The following is a 24837-nucleotide window of genomic DNA, read 5'->3' as shown; positions in this document are numbered from 1 at the left end:
AGGCTACTAAACAAGTTAAGAGCCCAGGGTATTACAGGAAAGATACCAGCATGGATGGAGCATTGACTAATTGACAGGAGCCAGGAGTGGGAATGAATGGAGCCTTTTTGGATTGGCCGCTGGTGACTAATGGTGTTCCACAAGGGTCTGTGTTGGGACAGATTCTTTTTATGTTGTGTGTCTATGATTTGGATGGTGAAATTGATAGCTTTGTGGCCAAGTTTGCAGACAAAACAAGATAGATGGAGGGGCTGATAGCGTTGAGATAGAAGGGAGGTTGAAGAAGGACTTAGACAGATTAAGAGAGTGGACAGAGGTGGCAAATGGACAGTGTCAGGAAGTGTGTGGTCATGCACTTTGGTAGAAGGAATATAAACGTAGACTACTTTCCAAACAGGGCGAAAATTCAAAAATCTGAGGTGCAAAGGGACTTACAAGTCCTTGTACAGGATTATTTAAAGACAATAGACAATAGGTGCAGAAGTAGACCATTCGGCCCTTCGAGCCTGCACCACCATTTTGAGATCATGGCTGATCATCTACTATCAATACCCGGTTCCTGCCTTGTCCCCATATCCCTTGATTCCCCTATCCATAAGATACCTATCTAGCTCCTTCTTGAAAGCATCCAGAGAATTGGCCTCCACTACCTTCCGAGGCAGTGCATTCCAGACCCGCACAACTCTCTGGGAGAAGAAGTTTTTCCTTAACTCTGTCCTAAATGACATACCCCTTATTCTCAAACCATGCCCTCTGGTACTGGACTCTACCAGCATCTGGAACATATTTCCTGCCTCTATCTTATCCAATCCCTTAATAATCTTATATGTTTCAATCAGATCCCCTCTCAATCTCCTTAATTCCAGCGTGTACAAGCCCAGTCTCTCTAACCTCTCTGCGTAAGACAGTCCAGACATCCCAGGAATTAACCTCGTGAATCTACGCTGCACTTCCTCTACAGCCAGGATGTCCTTCCTTAACCCTGGAGACCAAAACTGTACACAGTACTCCAGGTGTGGTCTCACCAGGGCCCTGTACAAATGCAAAAGGATTTCCTTGCTCTTGTACTCAATTCCCTTTGTAATAAAGGCCAACATTCCATTAGCCTTCTTCACTGCCTGCTGCACTTGTTCATTCACCTTCAGTGACCGATGAACAAGGACTCCTAGATCTCTTTGTATTTCTCCCTTACCTAACTCTACACCGTTCAGATAATAATCTGCCTTCCTGTTCTTACTCCCAAAGTGGATAACCTCACACTTATTCACATTAAACGCCATCTGCCAAGTATCTGCCCACTCACCCAGCCTATCCAAGTCACCCTGAATTCTCCTAACATCTTCATCACATGTCACACTGCCACCCAGCTTAGTATCATCAGCAAATTTGCTGATGTTATTCTCAATGCCTTCATCTAATGTCTTTTGGCCTTGTGGAAATCCAAGTACACCACACCTACTTGTATTCATGTTATCTGTTACATCCTCAAAGAACTCTACCCAATTAGTGAATCAAAGTCTCCCATTCATGGAAGCATCTTTGGGTTGTTTAATGATTTGAGTTCGGCTTCCACCAATGTAGGAAGTTGGAACCAAGAGTGATGTTTAACAGGGCCGACAACAGGGGGATGCAGAAAACATTGGAAACACTCAGCAGGTCAGGCAGCATCAATGGAAAGAGAAGAGTGAATCATTCTGATTCTGACTGCATTTCTTTTTATTTTCAACTGCATATCTTCACCCCAGGAACCACCTGTAAACTCACTGGTGCCTCTGCAGACCTGGTGAACGGGAGAACCCCTTCCTATATGCTGGGTGGTTGAACAGCCTCTCGGCACACGGGATCTCTGCGGGTTCCCTCCCCGGCGAATGGAGCCTCTCCCGGGGGTATCTGTTGCAGATCCTGCCTGGTGGTCTTGAGTTAAACCCCTCCTCGACACAGGGCAGGAGGACGACGTTTCTTTCCGCTGTTTGAGCAAGGAGAATTCCCTCCTGAGCTCACAGAGGAGGCAAACAGCCGACTGCACCAGCCCCAGCCCAGTGTCAGGCTGTTGTCATACACAGGGAGAGGATATTTTGTCTTGTGGATGTGTAGGGTAAGAACAATACTGTCATGTGAACAAGTCTGCACCAATCGCAGCTCTGGTCAGCCCTTGCGTTTCCATGGTTTCTCCCCAGCACTGCGACAGGAACTGTCACTGACAAAGCATCACAGCAAACCCTCGGTCTGTTGGGGACTCTTTAAAGGATGATACTCTAAAGGAATTAAAAATGCATCAAAACAACCAAAAGCATGTGTGTTCATTGACCACGGTAAATTGCAGAGTGAGGGGTCAGGGAGTTGATCAGAACTTGGGGAGGATAATGTAAGCTTGAGTGGGGGAGCACTCGGATCAGGCCCAGAAGCAGAATGACGTCCCCCTCGATCCTCCCCTACGCCTCATCCAGTTGGGGTTTGAGCGGGGGAACACCTGGGTAAGGCCCAGAAGCAGGATGACGTCCCCCTCGATCCTCCCCTACGCCTCATCCAGTTGGGGTTTGAGCGGGCTAACACCTGGGTCAGGCCCAGAAGCAGAATGTCGTCCCCCTCGATCCTCCCCTACGCCTCATCCAGTTGGGGTTTGAGCGGGGGAACACCTGGGTAAGGCCCAGAAGCAGGATGACGTCCCCCTCGATCCTCCCCTACGCCTCATCCAGTTGGGGTTTGAGCGGGCTAACACCTGGGTCAGGCCCAGAAGCAGAATGACGTCCCCCTCGATCCTCCCCTACGCCTCATCCACATTGGGTGCACGGAGATCAGGAGAACGTGGCTGAAGTGCCTCGGCCTGGTCCGATGTTCGTGTATTATCTCCATCGCCTCGACTCTGAGCACAGCAGCACGTAGTTCGCTGGAGGTGGCAGCACAGGCTGATGAAGGAGTGTTTGGCACAGTGACCTCCATGTCAGGAGTTGGGATGTTACGTTGTAGTTGTACAAGCCTTGGCTCAGGCCACACTGCAATACTGAGTACAGTTCTGGTCCTGTTACAGAAAAGACATGGTTAACCTGGAAAGATTGCAGTAAAGATTTGCAAGGATGTTCAAAGTTCAAAGTAAATTTATTGTGGGCATTCACGTTAAATACAGAGAATCACTATAGACTCCATAAGACTTAGGAACAGAATCAGGCCATTCAGCCCATCAAGTCTGCTCCACTGTTTCATCATGGCTGATCCATTTCCCTCTCCAGCCCAATCCCCTGCCTCTCCCCCATAACCTTTCATGCCCTGGCTACTCAAGAACCTATCAAGCTCTGCCTTAAATCCACCCAATGACCACAGCCGCCTGTAGCAACGAATTCCACAGATTCGCCACTCACTGGCTAAAGAAATTCCTCCTCATCTCCATTCTAAGTGGACGTACCTCTATTCTGAGGCTGTGTCCTCCCCCACAAGAGGAAGCCTCCTCTGCACCTCCATTCTATCCATGCCTTTCAATATTCAATAGGTTTCAATGAGATCCCCTCTCATTCCTCTAAACTCCAGTGAGTAAAGGCCGAAAGCCATCAATCACTCCTCACATGGTAACCCTTTCATTCCCAGAATCATCCTCGTGAACCTCCTCTGGACCCTCTCCAATGTCAGCACATCCTTTCTTGGATAAGGGGCCCAAAACTGCTCACAATACTCCAAGTGAGGCCTTGTCAGTCCCTAATGAAACCTCACCATTACATCCTTGCTTTTGTATTCTAGTCCTCCCAAAACGAGTGCTAACATTGCATTTGTCTTCCTCATTACCAACTCAAACTGCAAAATTAACCTTTAGGGAATTTGCAAATTGGATTTCTGAATTTTCTTTCCGTTTAGAAAATAGTCTATGCTTTTATTCCTCCTACCAAAGTGCATGGCCACACACTTCCCAACTCTATCTCATTTGCCACTTCTTTTCCTACTCCCCTGATCTGCTCAAGTCCTTCTGTAGACTCCCTGCTTCCTCAACACTACCTGGCCTCCATCTATCTTCATTTTAATCCGCAAACTTGGCTAGAAAGCCATCTATTGTGTCATCCAAATCATTGACATATAATGTAAAAAGAAGCAGCCCCATCACAGACCCCTGCAGAACACAACTAACCACTGGCAGCCAATCAGAAAAGACTCCCTTTATTGTCACTCTTTGCCTCCTGCTAATCAGCCAATGCTCTATGTAAGCTAATATCTTTCCTGTAATACCACGGGCTCTTAGCTTGTTAAGCAGCCTGATGTGTGGCACCTTGTCAAAGTCCTTCTGAAAATCCAAGTCAACAACATCCACCAGTTCTCCTTTGTCTATCCTACTTGTTATTTCCTCAAAGAATTCTAATAAATCTGCCAGGCAAGATGTTCTCTTAAGGAAACTAGGCTATTTTATCATCTGCTTCCAAGTACCCTGAGACATTGTCCTTAATAACCAACTCCAATCTCTTCCCACCAGCTGAGGTCAGACTAACTGGCCTATAATTTCTTCTCTTCTGCTTCCCTCCCTTCTTGAAGAGTGATATTTACAATTTTTTCTGTCCTCTGAATCTAGAATCTAGTCATTCTTGAAAGATCATTACTAATGCCTCCACAATCTCTTCAGCTACCTCTTTCGGAACTCTGGAGTGTAGTCCGTCCAGAATCAGTGAAGAACTGCACACAACAAAGATGGATGAACAACCAATGCGAGAAAGACAACAAATTGTGCAAATACAAAAAAAAATAGATAAACATTGAGAACATGAGTTGTAGAGTAATTGAAAGTGAGTCCATATGTTGTGGAATCTTCCTGAAACCGGTGGTGTGGGGCCTGTGACACCTTCCTGATGATAACAGTGAGAAGAGAGCATTGCCTGAATGGTGGGAGTCCTTGAAGATGGATGCTGCTTTCCTGCAAGTGTCCCTTGTAGATGTACTCAACTTTGTGGAGGGCTTTATCTGTGAAGGACTGGGCTGTGTCCACTGCTTTTTTCTGGGATTTTCCACGCAAGGACATTGCTGTTTCCATACCAGGTTTTGATGCAATCAGTTAGTATACCTGCTCCCACACATCTATAGAAATTCGTAACAGGTTTTTTTTTTCCAAAAATTTCCCTATGTTTTTATTTGAAGTAGAAGCAGAACATAAAATTACTCCTGCCTTTTGTCAATGGTCTCTTCCTTATATTTCCCCTTATCCTTGCCAACTTGGCGAGATTTGGCTTTGCATTCCAAGATCTTCTTTTGATCCTTATCCAGCTTGCTGGGGTGAATACCAACGTGAACTGTGGTACCATTGGCCTTCTCACATTGCACATGCTCCATATAGATCAGGGGTGTCAAACTCATTTTAGGTCACGGGCCGGATTGAGCAAAATGCAGCTTCATGCGGGCCGGATCAGTCGGACACGTGCGAACGCAGCTTTCGTTGCCTCCGTTTTTTCAGCCTGCTCTCATGTGTCTCAGTCTCTGCTATAACTACAAAGTGTTTCACTTTACAAATTCCGTTTCTTATGAAGAAGACTGCCGAATAAACACTAAAAACCCTGAAAACCTGGTACCTGAATAAACTCAGCATTAGCCATACATACGCCATAGGCGCTTCGATTACTGGGGCCAGCTTTAATAGTAATTAGATATTATCTCGCGGGCCAAAGATAATTCCACTGCGGGCCTTGAGTTTGACTTATATGATATAGATTATATACTTCTTTCTGTACACTTGGACAACTTTGCCGATCTGCTGGCCCTTATAATGACCTCTGACGACCTAAACTTCATCATCTTTGCAAATGGGCATTGAGCGAACGTTGTCTTTTTGCCTCGACTCCTTAGACAATGGGGAGGACATGATTTTCCTGTGGATGTGAGATGGAGCATTGAAACGCCTCCGACCTGAGCGCAGCCTCATTGTGACAGTAGAGGAGGTCATGGACTGAGATGTCCGAATGGTAATGGGAAGTGGAATTAAAACGGATGGGAGATTCTGCTTTTTCTCTGGCGGACAGAGTGTAGATGCTCAGCAAAGTGGTCTCCCGGTCTACGTCGGGTTTCACCGATATACAGGAGGCCACACTGGGAGCACCAGATACAGTAGATGACCACAACATCTCGGTGGTGAAGTGATGCCTCGCCTGGGAGGACTGTTTAGGGCCCCGAATGGTACCGAGGGAGGAGTTGTAGGACAGGTGTAGCACTTGTTCTGCTTGGAAGGGTAAGTACCAGGAGGGAGATCAGTGAGGAGGGACAAATGGACAAAGGAGTTGTGTAGGAGCGATCCCTGTGGAAAGCAGAAAGTGGAGGAGGGGAAAGGTGTGCGGGGTTGGTAGTGGGATCCCGTCGGAGGTGGTGGAAGTTATGGAGAATTAAGTGCTGGACACGGGAGGCTGGTGGGATGATAGGTGATGACCAGTGGAACCCTGTCTCTGGTGGAGTGGTGAGAGAATGGGATGAGGACAGACGTACACTAAAAGGAAGAGATGGCGGTTGAAGGCAACGTTGATGGTGGAGGAAGGGAAGCCCCTTTCTTTGAAGAAGGAGGACATACCCTTAGTTCTGCTATGAAAAGCCTCATCTTAAGAACAGATGCAGTGGAGACGGAGGAATTGAGAGAATATGTGTTAGTGGAATCCTCTCACAGCTTACAGAAATTGTAAATGATGATCACCTTGGAGCTTGGTGGGATGTAAGGACCTGGGGAACACGGTTCCTGCTCTATCTGGGACAGGGTGGGGAACAAAGGTCCTCTCTGCTGTATTGGAGGGTGACCAATGGATAAGAAAGAATATCTCCAGATTCTTGTGTCTCCAAAAAATAAAACCTATGACAAAACTCCAATCGAGTCCCGGAAAATCTAGGACACATCCCTCAGAAAGCATCTCACACCACAGAAATCATCCTGTATGGATACATCACAGGTTGGCCCGACACCGCAGGAAACTACCAACACACCTCAGAACATCATGAAGGAAGAGCATTCCCTCCATGGATCCCATCTACACCTCAGTACCTCAGAAGAGCAGCCATTATAATAAAGCTCTTATATAGTCAGGTGGATTCCTGACCTCACAATCCATCTTGTCATGGGCTGATGCCTACACGGCACTCTTTCTGTAACACTTTATTCTGTTATTGTTTCCCCTCACGCTACCTCTGTGTATTGCTGCGGAGAAATGATCTGTACGGGAGAGGTGCAAAATAAAGTGTTTCATTGTACCTCAGTACATAAGACATAGGGACAGAATGAGGCCACTCAGTCCATCGAGTCTGCTCCACCATTCCATCATGGCTGTTTTACTATCCCTCTCAATCGCATTCTTCTTGAAACCTCTGACGGCAAGAACCTATCAAACTCCACTTTAGATATACTCAATGACTTGACAGATGTCCATGGCGATTAATTCCACAGATTCACCACCCTCTGGCTAAAGAAATCACCTCAACTCTATTCTAAATGGACATCTCTCTATACTGAGGCTGTGTGCTCCGGTCCTAGACTCCCCCAATATAGGAAACATCCTCTCCACATCCTCTCTATCAAGGCCTTTCAACATACAATAGGTTTCAGTGAAGTCCCCTTTTATTCAAAGTTCAAAGTAACAGTACGTACAAATTATCATATACCCCCAGAGATTCATTTTCTTGTGGGCATACTCAATAAATCCAATAACCATAATAGAATCAATGAAAGACTGCACCAACAGGATGGACAACCAGTGTGAAAACACACCAGACTGTGCAAATACACAAAGAAAAAATAAATGAATTATTTTCATCTCCAGCGGGTACAGGCCCAGAGCCATCAAACACTCCTCATATGTTTTCTTTTTCTTTTTACAATATTTTTATTCAGAAGAAAAAAACAAGATTTACAGAGTGCAACACATAGATACATCTCAACATAACTTGTGTACATTCATATATTGTGATAAAATTGATCAAAATGTTACAGCATAACACATAAAGGTATACCACTCTGTAATCAAAAATTTAAAGATAGGTCATACATCATAAAAGAAATTTTTTATATAAAAAAAAGTCAACCCCCTACCAACTACCAAAGAAAAAAGCTGATGGATGATAATGGATAATGAGAAAAAAAAGCATATTCGCTCAAGAAAAGAAGATAAAAATATACATAAAAGTCTGTGCACTGTTAAACTTTATAAATTGGAAAAGTAATTTAGGAAAGGTCCCCAGTTATCATAAAAAGATTGTTTCGAATTTAAGACTGAGCAGCGGATCTTTTCTAAATTTAAATAAGACATAATATCATGTAGCCTTTGAAGATGTGCAGGAGGGGTAGACTCCTTCCATTTAAGCAAGATTGCTCTCCTTGCTAAAAGAGAGGTAAAAACTAAAACCTGTAGGTTAGGAGTATTTAAAGTTATATCTTCAATTGCAATAATACCAAACACTCCTCATATGTTAACTCTTTCATTCCTGGAATCATTCTTGTGGCCTTCCTCTGGACTCTCCTCAATGCCAAGATATCTCTGCTTAGATAAAGGGCCCAGAACTGCTCACAATACTTCGTGTAGTCTAACCAGTGCCTCATAAACCTTAGCATCACATCCTTGCTCTTCTATTCTAGTCCTCTTCAAATGAATGCTAGCATTGCTTTGCCTTCTTTACCACCAACTCAATCAGCACATTAACCTTTAGGGAATCATGCAAAAGGACCCCCAAGCCCCTTTGAAACTCTGATTTTTGAATTTCCTAAACATTTAGAAAAAAATCTTCCCAACCACTGAAGTCAGGCTAACTGGTCTGTAACTTTCTTTTTTTCTGCCTCCTTAGTTTCCTAAAGAGTGGAGTGACATTTGCAATTTTCCAGTCATCTGGAACCATTCCAGAATTTAGTGAATCTGGAACAATCTCTTCAGCTCGCTGGTTCAGTACCTTGGGGTGTAGACCATCCGGTCCAGATGACTTCTCTGCCTGCAGACTTTTCAGCTTCCCAAGCAACTTCTCTTTAACAGCAACTACACTCACTTATGTCCCCTGACACCATTTATTAGACTTATTGTCATTCAGATTTTCTCTCTGTATTTATCATGTATTGCATTGTACTGCTGCCGTAAATTAGCAAATTTCATGACATATGTCGGTGATATTTAAGAAAAACTTATTAAGTTTGCTTACCAGTTCTTTTTTTCCCGCATTACTACCTATCCAGCATATTTTTTTCAGCAGTCTGATATCCACTCACGCCTGACTTTTACTTTTTATATATCTGAAAATCTTTTGGTATTCTCTGTGATATTATTGGCTAGCTTACCTTCCTTCATATTTCATCTTTACGCTCCTTATTTTTTTATAGTTGCCTTCTGTTGATTTAAAAGAACTTTGCAATCCTCGAGCTTCCCACCATTTTTGCTCTATTCTATGCCTCATCTTCCCTTTAGAATACATGCGACAATAATAAACTAATTTACTAATTCTATGTGCTAAAATGATGAAATCTGTGTGATTCGGATGCAACACGATGTTTTTCCACTGCACATGTGACAGTAATGGACCCAATTACCAATTTTAAGAAGTGGCTGACGTGCGTAGCGGACAACCCTATCCTGTTGTTATGGTGGCCCGGATTACCCAGAACCCCCGTTGTCATAGAAAGCGCCCGATCAGTAGAGAATGAGCAACACACGCAAGATGCTGGAGGAACTCAGCGGGTCAGGCAGCGCCTATGGAAGTGAATGAATCGGCGACGTTTCGAGCTGAGACCCTTCATTAGGATTTACTCTGCAGAGAGTAGGGGCGCATGCGCGGGGAAGTGATTTCACAAGCATGCGCAGTTGACATCGGCGCTTTCCGAAGGTTGGCGGCAGGTAGGAACGGAGCACCGGGGGGGACAGTTCCAATCACTAACAAGAGCGGCCTCCGGTTGCCGGAGAGCCGATCCAAGTTCCGGAAGCACCGCGGGCCGCCGTACGCTCTCATGCCGACGCTCCCTCCCCTCGGCACCCGTGACCCCGGGGACTTCTCCGCTTTGTTCTCCGGTCCGGCCCATCATGCATTGCGTGCTCTAGGCCACGCACGCGTGTTCACTTGAAACTGTCATCCATATAGTAGTTCCTACGGCGCTGTGCAGTATGGGTAATAAGTCGGCCATCGATTGCAGTACGTTTAGCTATGAACTAAATCTGTAGATCTGATTTCGGCCTATGGCCTCCGCAGACCTGGCCGGTATTCAAATGCTGTAACAACACGTACAACACGCTGGAAGAACTCAGCAGGTCGGGCAGCAACGTTTCAGGCCGAGACCCTTCGTCAGGACTGAAGAAAGAGGGGGCAAGGGACCTATAAAGAAGGTGGAGGAGGGTGGGAAGGAAAAGGCTGGTGGTTGTCAGGTGAAAATCCATTCAGAGGAAAGATCAAGGGGTGAGGGAGAGGATAGGCAGGAAAGGTGAAGAAGGACTGTAAGGGGAAAGCACTATGGGTAGTAGAAGAAGGCAGAATCATGAGAGAGGTGATAGGCAGCTGGAGGAGGAGGCAGAATGAAAGTAGGATGGGGAAAGGAGAGGGAAGGAATTACCAGAAGTTGGAGAATTCGAGGCTCATGCCAAGAGGCTGGAGACTATCTAGACGGTATATGAGGTGTTACTCCTCCAACCTGAGTTTGACCTCATCATGGCAGTAGAGGAGGCCATGTATGGACATATCCGAATGGGAATGTGAAGCAGAGTTGAAGTGGGTGGCAACTGGGAGATCCTGTCTGTTGTGATGGACGGAGCGGAGGAGCTCAACGAAGCGGTCCCCCAATCTGCGTCAGGTTTCGCCGATGTAGTGGAGGCCGTACCGGGAGCACAGGATGCAATAGATGACCCCAACAGACTCACAAGTCAAGTGTTGCCTCACCTGGAAGGACTGTTTGGGGCCCTGAATGGTGGTAAGAGGGGGGGCTGTAGGGACAGGTGTAGCACTTCCACTTGCAGGGATAAGTACCAGATGGGAGATCTGTGGGGAGGGACGTGTGGACCAGGCAGTCGCGGAGGGAACGATACCTGCGAAAAGCGGAGAGGGGTAGAGAGGGAAAGATGTGCTTAGTGGTGGGGTCCTGTTGAAGGTGTCATCCATTGCATCCGGTGCTCCCGGTGCAGCCTCCTCTACATCAGCGAGACCCGACACAGATTAGGGGACTGCTTCGTCGAGCACCTCCGCTCTGTCCACCACAACAGACAAGATCTCCCGGTTGCCACCCACTTCAACTCTGCTTCACATTCCCATTCGGATATGTCCATACATGGCCTCTACTGCCACGGTGAGGCCAGACTCCGGTTGGAGGAGCAACACCTCATATACGGTCTGGGTAGTGTCCAGCCCCTCAGTATGAACATCAACTTCTCCAACTTCCGGTAATTCCCTCCCTCTCCCTTCCCCCATCCCAGTTTCACTCTGCCTCCTCCTCCAGCTGCCTATCACCTCTCTCACGATTCTGCCTTCTTCTACTACCCATAGTGCTTTCCCCTCATATTCCTTCTTCACCTTTCCTGCCTATCCCCTCCCTCACCCCTGATCTTTCCTCTGAATGGATTTTCACCTGACTCCCATCAGCCTTCTCCTTCCCACCTTCCCCCACCTTCTTTATAGGGCCCCTGCCCCCTCCTTCTTCAGTCCTGACGAAGGGTCTCGGCCCGAAACGTTGACTGCTCGTTTCCACGGATACTGCCCGACCTGCTGAGTTCCTCCAGTTTACGTGTTGGTTTGACCACAGCATCTGCAGTGCACTTTGTGTTCAAATGCTGTAGTTAGGTCTAGTACCAAAAAAATTTAAAATATCAAAGCAGAAAACAAGAGACCGTTAACGTTTCCGACCTGAGCTATTATGACTGATGGTCCGATAATTAAAATGTTCACAGCATTTTATGGTTTTACTTTGACTTCAACACCTGCAACATTTTAATTTCAAAAACCAAGAATCTTAATTTCGTTTTGAAAGAACAAACTTTTAATTCTCTGATTCAGTGAACCCAGGTGCTAATTATATCAACTGAACACCCTGTAAGCAGATTTTTCCTTTGTGGTAGTTTGCCCATCAGCTCCATTCTACGTCTTTCTCGGGCATTTGTCCAAATGGAACAACTCTATTTATAGTGGACATCACAAAGCTATGGTTGAAAGATGATCACAGCTGGGAGCTTAACATCCAGGGAAACGTGTACTATTGAAAGGGAGTGGGTTGGCCTTGTTGATAAGAAAGACAATTGAATTCTAAATCTTAAAAAGAAGTGACCTGGGATCAGAAGGTGTAGAATCCCTATGGGTAGAGTCGATAAACTATAAGGGTGAAAGACCCTGATGGGAACTGGATGCAGGAACTCTGAAGAGTAGCCACGTCTGTGGCAGAGATAGGGAGATAGAAAAACAGGCAGTGTTATGGTAGTCATGGGGAACTTCAACATGCAGGTAGTTAGGGAAAATCAGGTTGGTACTGGATCCCAAGAGAAAGGATTTGTGGAATGCCTATGAGATGGCTTTTTAAAGAGCAGTTTGTGGTTCTAAGGGAAAAGCTAAGGGAAAGACAATTCTGGATCGGGTTTGTGTCGTGATTTGATTGGGGAGCTTAAGGGTAAAAGGAACCCTTAGGAGGCAGTGACCGTAGTATGATAGAAGTCATCCTGCAGTTTGAGATAAACATTCCTGTGAAAGGTATCATTTCAGACACTACAGCGAACTCTGGTTGAGTTTCAGAGGGAGAAGATAAAATTGGATGTATTGGTATTGTAGTTGAGTAAAGGTATTAACAGAGGCATAAGGGGCCAAAGCTGGGAAGGGACACTAGCAGCGATGACGATAAAGCAGCATTGGCTGGAGTTTCTAGGACTAGTTCAGAAGATACAGGTTCAGTTTATTCCAAAGAAGCAGATGTCAGGGGTAAGTTTTTTACTCAGAGAGTGGTGAGTGCTTGGAATGGGCTGCCGGCGACGGTGGTGAAGTTGGAAACGATAGGGTCTTTTAAGAGACTCCTGGACAGGTACATGGAGCTTAGAAAAACAGAGGGCTATGGGTAACCCTCGGTAATTTCTAAAGTAAGTACATGTTCGGCTCAGCTTTGTGGGCCGAAGGGCCTGTGTTGTGCTGTAGGTTTTCTATGTTTCTAGAGGCAGAAACATTCTAAAGGGAGGCTGAGGCAATCACGGCCAGCAAGGGGAGTCAAAGGTAGTCTAAAATCAAAAGAGAGGGCATACAATAGATCAAAAATTAATCGGAACCTAGATGATTGGGAAGCTTTTAAAAACCAACAGAAGGCAACTAAAAGTGCAATAAGGAGAGAAAAGTTGAATCACAAAGGTAAGCCAGCCATTAATATAAAAGATGATAGCAAAAGGATTTTCAGATATATAAAGAGTTAAAAGAGAGGCAAGAATGGACATTGGACACTGGAAAGTGACACTGGAGGGGTCGTAATGGGCGACAAAGAAATGGCAGATGGACTTAGTAAGTGTTTGCGTTACTCTTCACAGTGGAAGAAAATCAAGAGTGACAGGGACCAGAAGTGAGTGTAGTTGCTGTTACTGCAGCGAAAGTGCTTGAGAAGCTGGAAGGTCTGAAGGTAGATTCATCACCTGGAGCACCCCAGGGTTCTGAAAGAGGTGGATGAAGAGGTTGTGGAGGCATTAGTAATGATCACTCAAGAATCACAGATCCTGGAATGGTTGCAGAGTGGGGGCATAGTCAGAGAAGAGTCAGTGGGTGTTGTGTACTTGGATTTTCAGAAGGCCTTTGACAAGGTGCCACACATGAGGCTGCTGACAGGGTAAGAGCACTATGGTATTACAGGAAAGATGCTACCATGGATAGAAGATTAGCTAACTGACGGGAGGCAGAGTGGGAATAAAATGGGACTTTTCTGGTTAGCTGCCAGTGACTAGTGATGTTCCACAGGGGTTGGGGTTGGGTGCTCAGCCCCTTCATGTCACACGGTATGTTACTGATATGAATCATGGAATTGATGGCTTTGTGGCCAAGTCTGCAGCTGGTACATAGGTAATTGGAGGGGCAGATAGTTTGGAGAGTCTCCAGAGGACTTGGATAGATTAGGAGAATGGGCAAAGAAACGGCAGATGCAATGCAGTGTATCCCATCTGCTGATGCACTTTGATAGAAGGTATAATGGTTTAGACTGTTTTCTAAATGGGGAGCAAATTTAAAAATCTTCACGCAGGACTCCCTAAAAGTTAACCTGCAGGTTGAGTCGGTGGTGAGGAAGGCAAATGCAATGTTAGCATTCATTTTGCGAGGACTAGACTATAAAGGCAAGAATGTAATGCTGAGGCTTTGTAAGGCACGGTTCAGACCACATTTGAAATGTATGTGAGCAGTTTTGGGCCCCTGACCTAAGAAAGGATGTCCTGGCAATGGAGGGGGTCCAGAGGAGGTTCACGAGAATGATCCCGGGAATGAAAGGGTTAATATGTGAGGGGTGTTTAATGGCTCTGGGACGGTACTCGCTGGAGTTTAGAAGGACGGGGTGGATCTCACTCAACGTTGAAGTGGCTAGATAGACTGGATGTAGTGGGTGAGTCTGGCACCCGAGGGCCCAGCCTCAGAATAGAGAAACATCCCTTTCAAAAAGAGATGAGGGAGTATTTTTTTAGCCAGAGGGTGGTGAATCTGTGGAATTCATTACCACAGACAACAGTGGAGGCCACGTCATTGGGTGTACTTAAAGCGGAGGTTGATTGGTTCTTGATTCGTAAAGGTGCCGAAGGTTACAGGGTGAAGGCTCTGAGAGAAATCAGCCAAAATGCAGTGGAGGTGCTGAACAGCCTGGTTCTCCTAGGTCTTATGGTCTTGTTAGGATAGCTAATGATTATTAGCAGATGCCCTCTCAAATTCCTACCCTCCCAGGTGTACCACCCAGCTTTTCCAGCCTAATGGAAATCCGTCATCCCGTGAGTTATTCCAGGCTATCTTCCCGACTCATCTCCAAATTATGCTCAGGGCTTCTACGTCCACCCATCAGCATAAAGACTCCTGTATCACCTCCAATACGGCAGCGAACTCCAACTGTTCCATTGGGACATGTTCATTGTAGAAACATAGAAAACCTACAGCACAATACACAGGCCCTTCGGCCCACAAAGTTATGCCGAACATGTCCCTACCTTAGAAATTACTAGCCTTACCTATAGCCCACTATTTTACTAAGCTCCATATCCAAAAGTCTGTTAAAAGACCTTATCGTATCCGCCTCCACCACCGTTGCTGGCAGCCCATTCCACGCACTCACCACTCTCTGACTAAAAAACTTACCCCTGACATCTCCTCTGTACCTACTCCCCAGCACCTTAAACCTGTATCATCTTGTGGCAACCATTTCAGCCCTGGGAAAAAGCCTCTGACTATCCACACGATCGATGCCTCTCATCATCTTATACACCTCAATCAGGTCACCTCTCATCTTCCTTCGCTCCAAGGAGAAAAGGCCGAGTTCATTCAACCTATTCTCATAAGGCATGCTCTCCAATCCAGGCAACATCCTTGTAAATCTCCTCTGCACCCTTTCTATGGCTTCCACATCCTTTCTGTAGTGAGGTGACCAGAACTGAGCACAGTACTCCAAGTGGGGTCTGACCAGGGTCCTATATAGTTGCAACAGTACTTCTCGGCTCCTAAACTCAATTCCACGATTGATGAAAGCCAATGCACTGTACGCCTTCTTAACCACAGAGTCAACCTGCGCAGCAGCTTTGAGTGTCCTATGGACTCGGACCCAAGATCCCTCTGATCCTCCACACTTCCAGGAGTCCTGTCTAGAGTAGGATGCAAGCTTCTGACATGTAATCATCTAGCACACAGTTTGCCATCACAACTCCTTTTTTTCCCAAATTGCTGTCCTGTACGTTACAATGGTTTTAAAACAAATTTTTTTTTATAGGGTACAACAAGCGTTGGATTGTGTATGAGAAACTGAAACCCAACAATCTCATCAGATCTTCACTGTTCTCCAGCACCTGAATCTCGTCGATCTTTCAACCATGGAATGGGATTTGTTTGTTTTTTGCGAAGCAGTGAGGCACACTCAGCTCAACTGAAAGCGCCCTGTACCCTTCCTGGAACGAGGTTTAATCCAGCGACACAGCCGTGCGGGGAGCGGGTAAAACCAAACACGCGTTGTGTGTGAGAGAGGGAGAGAAGTTTTCATGAACCGACTTGGAAAGGAGCCACGCAGAATGTAATTTTTTTCAGATCTCTGAAGGAGCGGGAAAAGTTCCCTCGGTAAAAGTGATTGGTCAGTCTAAATTCTGGTGCAGTGGGGAGAGTAATTCCCCCATTTCATCTGGAATTTGGTGCAACCACAATGAAGAGCTTCATTATGCAGTCAGACGTTGCCTGTTTTGTGTCTGGAAAGATACTCACTGACTGATCGTCCTGTTGGAAACTACATAGTCGTTTCAACAGTATCACAGGCTTCTGAGCATCTCTTCACCTGGGGATACGTTACTCGCCTGTTGAAAACAATATCGTATTTTCATCAATAATACAGGCCACTGAGAACAGGGGATACATTGTTCACCTGCTCCCAGTGTGAGAGGACTCTAACCTAATGAGACACAAGAGAACCAGTGTGGAGAGGTGGTTCGTCTGTTCAGTGCGTGAGAAGGGATTCACTCAATCCTCTGGCCCGATGAAGCACGAGCAAGGTCACGCCGCGGAAACGGCGTTCACCTGCTCCGAGTGCGGGAGGGGATTCACTCGGTCGTCCAGCCTGATGAGGCACCAGGAGGTTCACACCGGCGAGCGGCCGTTCACTTGCACCGAGTGCGGGAGGGGATTCACTCGGTCGTCCAGCCTGATGAGGCACCAGCAGGTTCACACCGGGGAGCGGCCGTTCACCTGCTTTGAGTGCGGGAGGGGATTCACTCGCTCCTCCAGCCTGATGAGGCACCAGCAGGTTCACAGTGAGGAGGGCCCCTTCATCTGCTCCGACTGTGGGAAGGGATTCACTCGGCTGGCCAATCTGCTGACACACCAGCGGGTTCACACCGGGGAGAAACTGTTTGTGTGCTCTGAGTGCGGGAAGGGATTCACACAGTCGTCCAACCTGCTGACGCATCAGCACATCCACACCGGGGAGAGGCCGTTCACCTGCTCCGAGTGCGGGAAGGGGTTCACGCGCTCATCGGATCTGATAATACACCAGCGGATTCACACCGGGGAGAGGCCGTTCACTTGCAACGAGTGTGGGAAGGGGTTCACGCAGTCGTCCAACCTCCTGCGACACCAGCGAGTGCACACTGGGGAGAGGCCGTTCACCTGCTCCGAGTGCGGGAGAGAATTCACCCGGTCATCCCATCTGCTGAGACACCAGCGAGTTCACACCGAGGAGAAAGTTTGAACTTGGGCCACCCTGAATATTTAACCGTAGCCGCAGCTGAGATCGCAGCGGGTTTACGAGTGGCTGCGGGCGCTCGATTCTGCAGCTCATCACAGGCCTTGGACCCGGCTCGGGTTTGCTTCTGCTGGTGTCGGTCTCCCCTACAACTGGGATGGAGCTTAATATTCTGGATCCACGGCAAATCCACCCATTGTGTTTGAAACACTGTGCCTCAAACATTTAACTGATGCAGAGAATTCTCCTATAGAGAGTGCACCAGCACAAGGGCCATTCAGCCCGTCGATGGCTGCTAGAATTTCAGCTGCACGCCATTTCCATCCAACGTAACTGCCTAAAATCTCCAGGAACCTCTCTTGTCCTTTGATGTTATGTTTGTAAATGCATCCCTGTGCTTCCCTTAACCTCACCCCCCTGCCCCGCTCTGTGGGTGAAGGGGCTTCCCGTGAGTTCCCTGCAGGACTTTCTGCAGACCCAGGACGAGACTAGAACAGGATGGTGTCTTGTCTTTGGGAGAATTTACCAGTGTGGCAACTCTTCATTCCCAGCTCCTTTCAACATTCCGACTTAGCTTTCTGTATCCCACGTGTTGTACATCGAAACGTACAGTGAAATGAGTGGCTGGTGTCGACAACCAACACAACTGCGAGTGTCACCCTACTAGCGCCAACATAACACGCCCACGGTGCTCGGCAGAACACCGAACACACCGACTGACAAAAGAACTACGGTGGAATAAACCCCTTTTCTCCCTCCCTCGCTCCCATCTGCACACGCCAACTCCAGAACAGGCCTCCTGGTTTCTCTGAAGCCAGAACGAAGGATACTGCGAAACAACACACACAGAAATCCGGAGGAGCTCAGCAGGCTGAGCAGCATCTGTGGAAAAGAGTAAACAGTCGACGTTTCGGGCCAAGACCCTTCGTCAGGAGAAGGTTTGGAGGCGCATGGATGGGTCCCTGCAATACCAGGACTCTGCTCTGACTGATGACGGGGGGTGGGTGTAGGGGCTGCTGTAGGAGGAAAGGGATTGGAGTTACGGGTTTGGGTAGGAGGAAGGGGATTGGATTTATGAGTTGGGGTAGGAGGAAAGGGATTGGAGTTACGGGTTTGGGTAGGAGGAAGGGGATTGGATTTATGAGTTGGGGTAGGAGGAAGGGGATTGGATTTACGGGTTTGGGTAGGAGGAAGGGGATTGGATTTATGAGTTGGGGTAGGAGGAAGGGGGTTGGAGTTACGAGTTGGGGTAGGAGGAAGGGGTTTGGATTTATGAGTTTGGGTAAGAGGAAGGGGATTGGATTTATGAGTTGGGGTAGGAGGAAGGGGATTGGATTTATGAGTTGGGGTAGGAGGAAGGGGATTGGATTTACGGGTTTGGGTAGGAGGAAGGGGATTGGATTTATGAGTTGGGGGCTGCTGTAGGAGGAAGTGTATTGGTCCAGGGAAGATAACATTTGAAATCAGAAAAGAGTTGGCCATAGAACACTCAGGCTTCACCATTCAGTAGGGCCTTGCCTAATTCATCCACAATTCCCCCATTCTTTTTCACAATCTCCAAGTAAATGTTGATTTCAGCCTGGAATATACTCAGTGCCTGAGCAACCCCTCCCTCTGGGGGAGTGAACTGTAACCACCTAAAGTGTAAATAAACTCCTCACCTTAATCCAGAACAGCCGACCCTTCATTCTGAGACCCTGACCCCATCCAGAACAGGGTCATGTTCTAGACTCTTTCATGTCGTGGACCCCTGCCGTTAACCAAGGGGGCCTGTGGACCCCAGGCTGGGGACTCCTGATCTGGCGTCTGACCCTGATGAAGAGGAGTCCCATTAGTCCCACTGCCTGTGCTCTTTCCCCATTCACCCTGCAAATCTTCTCCTTTAAACTTGTTTTCAGTCTAATTCCTTCGTGAGGAACCATGTTGCATCTCTTCCACTGCCCCTTCAGATTGGCATCCAGGTCACGATTCCCCGCACATGAAGCATTTCTCCTCATTTCCCCTAACTTTGTAAGCTTTTATGTTGAAGCTGTGACACTGATCAACAGATCATAAGCACAAGAGATTCTTCACACGATCAAACTCCAGAGCAACACACTCAGAGGAACTCAGCAGATCAGGCAGCATCTGTGGAGGGGAATAAACAGTTCTCCCTTTTGGGCTGAGACCCATGAGTCCCGCTGAAGTGTCTGGGGTCCAAAGCGTCGACTGTTGATTCATTTCCACAGACGCTGCCTGACCTGCTGAGCTCCTCCAGCATTCTGTGTGTTGCACTGATCAACAGCCCTTCTCAAGTTCAACTATATAGTCATTTAGCCATACACGTTAAGCGGCTAATCGAAACATCGTTCCTCTGGGGTCAAGGTGCAAAACACTGTACGCAGATTCACGATCCAGCACATACCACCACAAAACTACATTAGCACAAATCCTTGAGTGGCGTGGCCTGAAAGTTGACAGGTTGACATAATTGCATGCTTCAGTACGACAGTGTAATGTTACCAGCACTGTTACAATGAAAAACAAGCTGTAGTGTAAATATGTGAAACAGCCGCAATAAAGTTCAAGGTGAATTTATTATCCAAGTACACATCGTCGGTAACCCTGAGATTCTCTTTCTTACGGTGTTCATAGTAAATACGAGAAACGTAGTGAAAGGTCTCACGCGGGATGGACAAACAACCAGTGTGCAAGAGACGACAGGCTCTGCAAAACACGAAAAGAAATAATGATAATAACAGATGAAGAATAAATATCGAGAGCCTGAGACGAAGAGTCATTGAAAGCGAGTTTGTAGGTTGTGGGAACTCCTCAGTGATGGGGCGAGTGAAGCTGAGCGGCCAGTTCAAGATGAGAATGTGTCTGCCAATGGAAAGAGTTACTCCCGGCCACCGTGAAAACTCCTCAGTTCAAACTCCAACCCCCCCCTCCCCCCCCCACTTCAGCTTTCCTTCAGGGTGCGAATGGGGGGTTTTTTTTTGCTTCAAAAGGCCCAATGATAATCCTATCCAGACGTATCAAGTGACTCGGGTTTTTATTTCTGCCTCTGTTGCTACTACGTTGTGAAATGAGTTCAACCCAAGAGAAATGAAATAAAAGAGTGGGAAGAGGCCAAGCTGCAAATTGTGCGGCTGTCAGATTGCCCAGTAGCTGTACAATCCTCATTGTCATTTAGGAAAGAACCTGCCGGCTTATTTTGGCCTAAAGAGGAGAACTTTAGTTATTGCAAGTTATAGTGGCAACAGGGCAATGCTGGGTGGACAGCAGTTATAACGTGAGTGGTTATTGAGTTGTGATTCCCAGTCAATGCGAATGGTTAATGCAGCTGTGATTCCCAGTTAATGTGAGTGGTTATTGAGTTGTTATTCCCAGTCAATGTGAGTAATTCCCAGTCAATGCGAATGGTTAATGCAGCTGTAATTCCCAGTTAATGTGAGTGGTTATTGAGTTGTAATTTCCAGTTAATGTGAGTGGTTATTGAGTTGTTATTCCCAGTTAATGTGAGTGGTTATTGAGTTGTAATTCCCAGTTAATGTGAGTAATTCCCAGTTAATGAGAGTAATTAATGCAGCTGTAATTCCCAGTTAATGTGAGTGGTTATTGAGTTGTAATTCCCAGTTAATGTGAGTGGTTATTGAGTTGTTATTCCCAGTTAATGTGAGTAATTCCCAGTTAATGAGAGTAATTAATGCAGCTGTAATTCCCAGTTAATGTGAGTGGTTATTGAGTTGTAATTTCCAGTTAATGTGAGTGGTTATTGAGTTGTTATTCCCAGTTAATGTGAGTGGTTATTGAGTTGTAATTCCCAGTTAATGTGAGTAATTCCCAGTTAATGAGAGTAATTAATGCAGCTGTAATTCCCAGTTAATGTGAGTGGTTATTGAGTTGTAATTCCCAGTTAATGTGAGTGGTTATTGAGTTGTTATTCCCAGTTAATGTGAGTAATTCCCAGTTAATGAGAGTAATTAATGCAGCTGTAATTCCCAGTTAATGTGAGTGGTTATTGAGTTGTTATTCCCAGTTAATGTGAGTAATTCCCAGTTAATGAGAGTAATTCCCAGTCAATGCGAATGGTTAATGCAGCTGTAATTCCCAGTTAATGTGAGTGGTTATTGAGTTGTTATTCCCAGTCAATGTGAGTAATTCCCAGTCAATGCGAATGGTTAATGCAGCTGTAATTCCCAGTTAATGTGAGTGGTTATTGAGTTGTAATTTCCAGTTAATGTGAGTGGTTATTGAGTTGTTATTCCCAGTTAATGTGAGTGGTTATTGAGTTGTAATTCCCAGTTAATGTGAGTAATTCCCAGTTAATGAGAGTAATTAATGCAGCTGTAATTCCCAGTTAATGTGAGTGGTTATTGAGTTGTAATTCCCAGTTAATGTGAGTGGTTATTGAGTTGTTATTCCCAGTTAATGTGAGTAATTCCCAGTTAATGAGAGTAATTAATGCAGCTGTAATTCCCAGTTAATGTGAGTGGTTATTGAGTTGTAATTTCCAGTTAATGTGAGTGGTTATTGAGTTGTTATTCCCAGTTAATGTGAGTGGTTATTGAGTTGTAATTCCCAGTTAATGTGAGTAATTCCCAGTTAATGAGAGTAATTAATGCAGCTGTAATTCCCAGTTAATGTGAGTGGTTATTGAGTTGTAATTCCCAGTTAATGTGAGTGGTTATTGAGTTGTTATTCCCAGTTAATGTGAGTAATTCCCAGTTAATGAGAGTAATTAATGCAGCTGTAATTCCCAGTTAATGTGAGTGGTTATTGAGTTGTTATTCCCAGTTAATGTGAGTAATTCCCAGTTAATGAGAGTAATTCCCAGTCAATGCGAATGGTTAATGCAGCTGTAATTCCCAGTTAATGTGAGTGGTTATTGAGTTGTTATTCCCAGTTAATGTGAGTAATTCCCAGTCAATGCGAATGGTTAATGCAGCTGTAATTCCCAGTTAATGTGAGTGGTTATTGAGTTGTTATTCCCAGTTAATGTGAGTAATTCCCAGTCAATGCGAATGGTTAATGCAGCTGTAATTCCCAGTTAATGTGAGTGGTTATTGAGTTGTTATTCCCAGTTAATGTGAGTAATTCCCAGTCAATGCGAATGGTTAATGCAGCTGTAATTCCCAGTTAATGTGAGTGGTTATTGAGTTGTTATTCCCAGTTAATGTGAGTAATTCCCAGTTAATGTGAGTAGTTAATGCAGCTGTAATTCCCAGTTAATGTGAGAAATTCCCAGTCAATGCGAATGGTTAATGCAGTTGTAATTCCCAGTTAATGTGAGTAATTCCCAGTCAATGCGAATGGTTAATGCAGTTGTAATTCCCAGTTAATGTGAGTGGTTATTGAGTTGTTATTCCCAGTTAATGTGAGTAATTCCCAGTCAATGCGAATGGTTAATGCAGCTGTAATTCCCAGTTAATGTGAGTGGTTATTGAGTTGTAATTTCCAGTTAACGTGAGTGGTTATTGAGTTGTAATTCCCAGTTAATGTGAGTGATTCCCAGTTAATGTGAGAAATTCCCAGTCAATGCGAATGGTTAATGCAGTTGTAATTCCCAGTTAATGTGAGTGGTTATTGAGTTGTTATTCCCAGTTAATGTGAGTGGTTATTGAGTTGTTATTCCCAGTTAATGTGAGTAATTCCCAGTCAATGCGAATGGTTAATGCAGCTGTAATTCCCAGTTAATGTGAGTGGTTATTGAGTTGTTATTCCCAGTTAATGTGAGTAATTCCCAGTCAATGCGAATGGTTAATGCAGCTGTAATTCCCAGTTAATGTGAGAAATTCCCAGTCAATGCGAATGGTTAATGCAGCTGTAATTCCCAGTTAATGAGAGTAATTAATGCAGTTGTAATTCCCAGTTAATGTGAGTGGTTATCGCATTAACAATGTAGTTGCGATGCTCTCTCGCGCAGGTTATTATTATTATAGGACCCTGTGGATGGGGCTGAAAGAATACTTTTGTATTTGATGACCTTCATTTGCACATTGAAACCGACAGTGAGGTGCGTCATTTGGTTCAAGTCAAATCGGCGAGGAGTGAGTGGAATGGGCTGCGGGCGGCGGTGGTGGAGGCGGAAACGATAGGGTCTTTTAAGAGACTCCTGGATGGAGTTAGAAAAAATAGAGAGCTATGGGTCAAGCCTAGGTAGTTCTAAGGTTCGGCACAGCTTTGCGGGCCGAAGGGCCTGTATTGTGCTGTAGGTTTTCTATGACTGTGCTGGAGGCAGCCGGCAAGTGTGAACACGGCACGTCCACAGCTCACCAACCCTAATCGTGCGTCTTTGCACTGTGGAGACCCTGCAAACTCCTTACGGACAGCGGGAGACGCCTAGCCGGCGATCGCTGTGCTCTAAAGCAATGGAACGAACCGTGCCTCCCTGCACAACAAAGTACTTGTACTCTAATCCTTCCCTCCCACCTTGCCCTTTTGTTTATCATCCACGTACCCATCCAAGACCCTTAAATGTATTTGACTTTACTTCCACCCCCGGCAGGACGTTTCACGCTCTCGCCTCCGTGCAGAAAAAAAATTACCCCTAACGTCCCCTCCCCCCACTGCTTTCCACCAAATCACTTCAACTTTATGTCCTCTGGTTTCGGCCGTTTCTGCCCTCGGGAGGAAGCCCGCTCGATCTGTGCCTCATCGCCTGTATCACGTCAGATCTCGTCTCCATTCGCTCCGGGGAGAGAGTTCCAGCTCTCTCCGCCTGTCCTCGTTACGGATGCCCCAGCACGCCCGTGGCTGTAGTGTCCGGTCATCGGGAGCTTCCCTGTTGTGAGTTATAGTACCGGCGCCCGGGTGTAAGTTGTTTTCTGTCCCGAATCCGCCTCTTCGGCCCACGGCGCGCATTCTATCCTCCCTCGCCTCGCCAGTCACCTCCACGTTAGGGGTGTCTAACAGTGGAACGTGGAAGGAAACGGGATGACCCAGAGAAAAACTTGGTCACGGGGGTGTGGGGGGAGGGCTCGCAAACGGCACCCGACGTCAGGAATGAACGCGAACCGCCGCCGGGGCTGCGAGACAAAGGCTCCACGGCGCTGCCTTTACCGGATGCACCGGAGCCCCGCCGTAGCGCGATGCTACTCCAGCTCGGGGCATCGGGGTTCAATTGCGGTGCCCTCTGTAAGGCGGCAGTACTCCCTCCCCGTGGAATGCGCAGGTTTCCTCCCACAGTCCCAAAGGCGTCCCGTGATCAGCCTGGGGTGAAATCCGAGGGTGCTGGCGGAGCGGCTCGGAGCGCCTATTCCGTGTCTCAACGCTAAATACGTAAATAAATGTGACTTTTTTTTTGTGAGGTCATCTCACAAAGCCACGTCGTTGCTTGTTTCCGTTTCAAAGCTCTGTTGTTACTTCAGCGCCCCTCCATGCCGGGTTTCGTAAAGCCAGATCGTCGCGGACGGTGTAGGTGCGGCGTACAATTTTGCAACAACCCATTCATGGAATAATTGTACCTTAACCGGCGAGAGAAAATCTGCAGGTGCCGGAAATCCAAAGCAACACACACACACACAATGCTGGAGCAACTC

At 46.4% G+C, this 24837-nt stretch overlaps 1 protein-coding gene and 1 pseudogene across 1 annotated transcript; one reads left to right on the top strand and one right to left on the bottom strand.

The window, feature by feature from the left end:
• Positions 1-5066: 5066 nt before the first annotated feature.
• Positions 5067-9918, bottom strand: LOC140716247 (large ribosomal subunit protein uL24 pseudogene; annotated as a pseudogene).
• On the top strand, positions 9778-18480 carry LOC140716421 (uncharacterized). Its single transcript, XM_073029134.1, has 2 exons — positions 9778-9806; positions 15860-18480. Exon 2 carries the CDS (start codon positions 16529-16531, stop codon positions 17318-17320), a length of 792 nt encoding a protein of 263 aa, XP_072885235.1. The 5' UTR covers positions 9778-9806; positions 15860-16528; the 3' UTR covers positions 17321-18480.
• The last annotated feature ends 6357 nt before the right edge of the window (positions 18481-24837 follow it).

Source organism: Hemitrygon akajei, chromosome 25 (assembly GCF_048418815.1).
Source record: "Hemitrygon akajei chromosome 25, sHemAka1.3, whole genome shotgun sequence".
Lineage (NCBI taxonomy): Eukaryota > Metazoa > Chordata > Chondrichthyes > Myliobatiformes > Dasyatidae > Hemitrygon > Hemitrygon akajei.
The sequence above is the reverse complement of the archived record's forward strand: the minus strand, read 5'-3'. Positions and strand labels throughout refer to the sequence as shown.

Bases quoted from the DNA above. Each gene is read 5' to 3' on its own strand.
- LOC140716421 (XM_073029134.1), top strand. From the start codon at position 16,529: ATGAGACACAAGAGAACCAGTGTGGAGAGGTGGTTCGTCTGTTCAGTG.